At 42.7% G+C, this 3,301-nt stretch overlaps 1 protein-coding gene across 1 annotated transcript in view; it reads right to left on the bottom strand.

Annotated features, from left to right (window-relative positions):
* Window positions 1-946: 946 nt before the first annotated feature.
* lats2 (large tumor suppressor kinase 2) overlaps window positions 947-3,301 on the bottom strand; it is a 46,319-nt gene continuing 43,964 nt past the window's right edge. The window contains exon 9 of the mRNA XM_014028490.1: window positions 947-3,201. Coding sequence (XP_013883944.1) covers window positions 2,653-3,201 — 549 coding nt within the window. The 3' untranslated portion in view covers window positions 947-2,652. The remainder of the gene's footprint in view (window positions 3,202-3,301) is intronic.

The following is a 3,301-nucleotide window of genomic DNA, read 5'->3' as shown; positions in this document are numbered from 1 at the left end:
CAATAATACATAAATATTTGGTCTGAATCCTGATTTGATGTCCTTATAAAGAGGAAACCTAAATTTATATTTGAATATTGAGATTTTCCAGCTAAAAAGAAATGAAACTTCGCTAGCTCACAGGGAAAATCTCAAAAATTTTAAGGCGTTTTCCCTCAAAATCAGTTTTTTTGTTGCTACTGCTCAAAAAAGTGCTTCAAATTTTTGTTTTATGATTTTATTTCAGGCAGTTCATTCAAATGATACAWTAATAAGGCTTTTATTCATTCTATTTTGACAAAATGCAATTTTTGTTAACATTTTATTCAAAACACTATATTTGCCTATTTCTCGATATACCACTTTTGGACTTAATCCTCGTTTCGGTGTGACGGGTCACATATTTTTTTCAGAAATGATCCCTAACTGCAACAAAAGTGCTAAAGCTAGTAGCRGTTTGTGAAGTTCCAATAAATAACAGTGTTAAGTGAAACTGGGAGTAATGTAAACCGTTCTAAAACAGTGTTTACACTGAACATAAAACTGTTGAGACTGGAGTTGTTTTAAGGCAGCAGAAACCCACTTTAGCTTTAGCTCATCAGTCCTGTCSGATTAATTCTCTCAAACGAGTTGGTTCAAAAAGCCACATCGCRTTTTCACAGAACCACATTTCAACATGTCCAAAAATATCAGGAAAAAATAACCATAATAAAAACCAAAAGAAATGTAGTTATTAACTGATTAAAATAATAAAACAGATCAGCACAAAAAAGCATTTACCGTCTGCTGATTGTCAGAGAGAAGGTAGCATCGTCTGCAGAGAGGCAGAGCTCAGACACACAACATGACACACGTCCAACAGATCAACACTAACTTATGGTCATTTTGGATAAATACAAGAGAATGTACCAAACTCTTTGTTCAAAGTTGAACCTTTTGAAGCCTTGTATTATAAAAGAAAAAGCTTTTTATTTATTTCTTTATTTAAATCTCATTTCTTAAAGCCAACCTGCCTGACTCTGAACTCTGAACTCCATCTGAACCAGAAACAATCCCACTCCTGCCTCCTGTAGTCAGGGCCAGCCCAGCTGCAGGAGAGAGGAGCCCAACACAAACGTTCTGCAAACACTCCACATCATCATCATCATCATCATCATCATCATCAGTCATGACTGAGTGCAACAACACTCACAACGTTCAGTCAGAAAGGCACACAGCTGGTTACTTTTCAAACACAAACACACAGAAGGCAACATTTCCATCAGAACGCAACAAACCAAGGCAGCTAGTAACAAACATAATGCAAATAATATTAACCACAATAAGCAGCATGTTGTACAAAAGGAAAAATTACATATATAAACCAATATATTTGTACATTTCAGAACATTATGCGTTTAGAAAACTATATACATATAATGTAGTTTTTGTATTGCACATAGTCATTCTGTCACATGTTTGGTTATTGGAAGGACACGTTTTGTTTTCAGGGCTAATCCTTGCAAAAATTACTRTACAATTATGCATGTGGGTGAGTGTTTGTTGGTATGTGTGTGTGTTTGGATCTAAATCCAAGCCTCATCCTCCCCAACAGGTCCAGGCCTGTGCAGTTCAGGCTCCAGTTCCTCGAGTCTGGTTGCTTTCTCAAAATATTCTTTCGTTTTTCCTATTTGACAGAACTAACAGAAAGTACAATTTAAATGCTTGTTTTATATTTTAAAATAGAAAAAAAAAGCTGTGTGTCAGGATAACTGTGACGCTGCAAACTGTAATAAAATCTGTGCTTGAAAAACAACAAAATAACTCTGCAGGGGGGTTCAGTCTTGGATCATGTTTACATAAACGGAGGAGCCAAAAACTACTCATTTAAGCATTTAAAATATTTTCAAGGGGGAAAAAAGCCAGCTTAAGAGAGTAATGGCTACCCCTGAAGAAAAAAAAATCTTACTTGAAAGTATATTTGGCACAAAATGAGACAGGTGAAACTATAAACAGGGTTGTTTCCTGGGAAATGTGTTTTGTGACACGATGCTCCTAAATGTGTGTCTGTGGGTCACAGTGTGTCGGTGAGAAGCACTGTGTCAAAACATCAATGCTAATGAAGAAATCAGTTTGAAGTTGTTTATTTAGCATGAGCTGTATTGTTCAGGTGTGTGTGTGCGTGTGTGTGTGTGTTAGTGTCTTTTTAGCTTATTATGCAGAAGCTGTGAAAGAGGCACAATCAAGAAGTAAACTAGCTCCACTCGTCACATTGCCCCGTCCCACAGGTGAGTGTAAAGMAGCTCAGTTGGACAGGAAGTAGCTCCTGTCGTGTCGCTGAGGAGTTGTGTTATTCATCCGTAACGCTGAGGGTGGAGAAAACGGGACGAGAAGCTGCTGGAAGGTCCAGATATAACTGCAAACCCCAGAAATGTCACCAGTCTTTGTGAAGTTTAAACATTTCTGAGTCACACGAGCTGAATGTTGGTTCTTGGTCCCGGATCAGAAGAGTTTTCTTCTCGTTGTGGTGCGCACTAAAGAACTCCACAAGGTGGCGATGTGTCATCCRTCCGGCCTTCTCACAACGACACACATGCAGAAACACACAGACGTGTGCAGCGTGTCCGCACACACACAAACACACACCTGAGAGGAGCAGCAGCAGGTGGAAGCTGAACGATGAGCAGGAAGCCTCTAAACATAAACTGGCTCACATCCCTCTCCCTGCTCTCCCTCCTCCTCCTCCTCCTCCTCCTCCTCTTCCTGGCCCTCCTCCTCTTCTTCCTCCTCCTCCTCCTCGGGGCTCATGCTCGGCGACGTCTCGGCGGCCTCCAGTGGTTTCGGGTAGCGGAAGGGGCAGCCGTTGTCGTCAAAGAACCTGCGGAAGGTGAACTCGTAGAAGGCGTGCTCCGGGTGTTTCCCGTGAGGAGAACAGAGAGCGTCCAGGGCCCGGGTGCTGTCCCCGCTGTCGCTCCACGCTCCCGGGCCTCCTTCCTCCTCCACAGGGTCAAAGTTGGACGTGTCCATGGGGTGAGCGATTTTGGGCCTGTAGGGTGCCGGCTGCTGCCGCAGGTTACTGGAGAAGTCCATCTCGGAGAAGAAGGGGTGAGCCTTGATCTCGCCCGCGCCGTTGGCTCCCAGGCGGTCGTCTGCAGAGCAGCAGAGACGGCCGATGATGTCGACAGACTCTGGGCTCAGTTTGACCTGTGGTGGCACGTGTAGTGTGCTTTCCCAGTTTATCACCTGCAGGAGGAAAACACAGTTAAAAACCAGGGGTCGGATTTATAAAACTGGCGTACGCACAATTTGAGCCCAGAAACTTGCGTACGCCACTTTTTACGCC

The sequence above is a fragment of the Austrofundulus limnaeus genome, unplaced genomic scaffold (genome assembly GCF_001266775.1).
Source record: "Austrofundulus limnaeus strain Quisiro unplaced genomic scaffold, Austrofundulus_limnaeus-1.0 Scaffold769, whole genome shotgun sequence".
In the NCBI taxonomy this organism is placed as follows: Eukaryota; Metazoa; Chordata; class Actinopteri; order Cyprinodontiformes; family Rivulidae; genus Austrofundulus; species Austrofundulus limnaeus.
The sequence above is the reverse complement of the archived record's forward strand: the minus strand, read 5'-3'. Positions and strand labels throughout refer to the sequence as shown.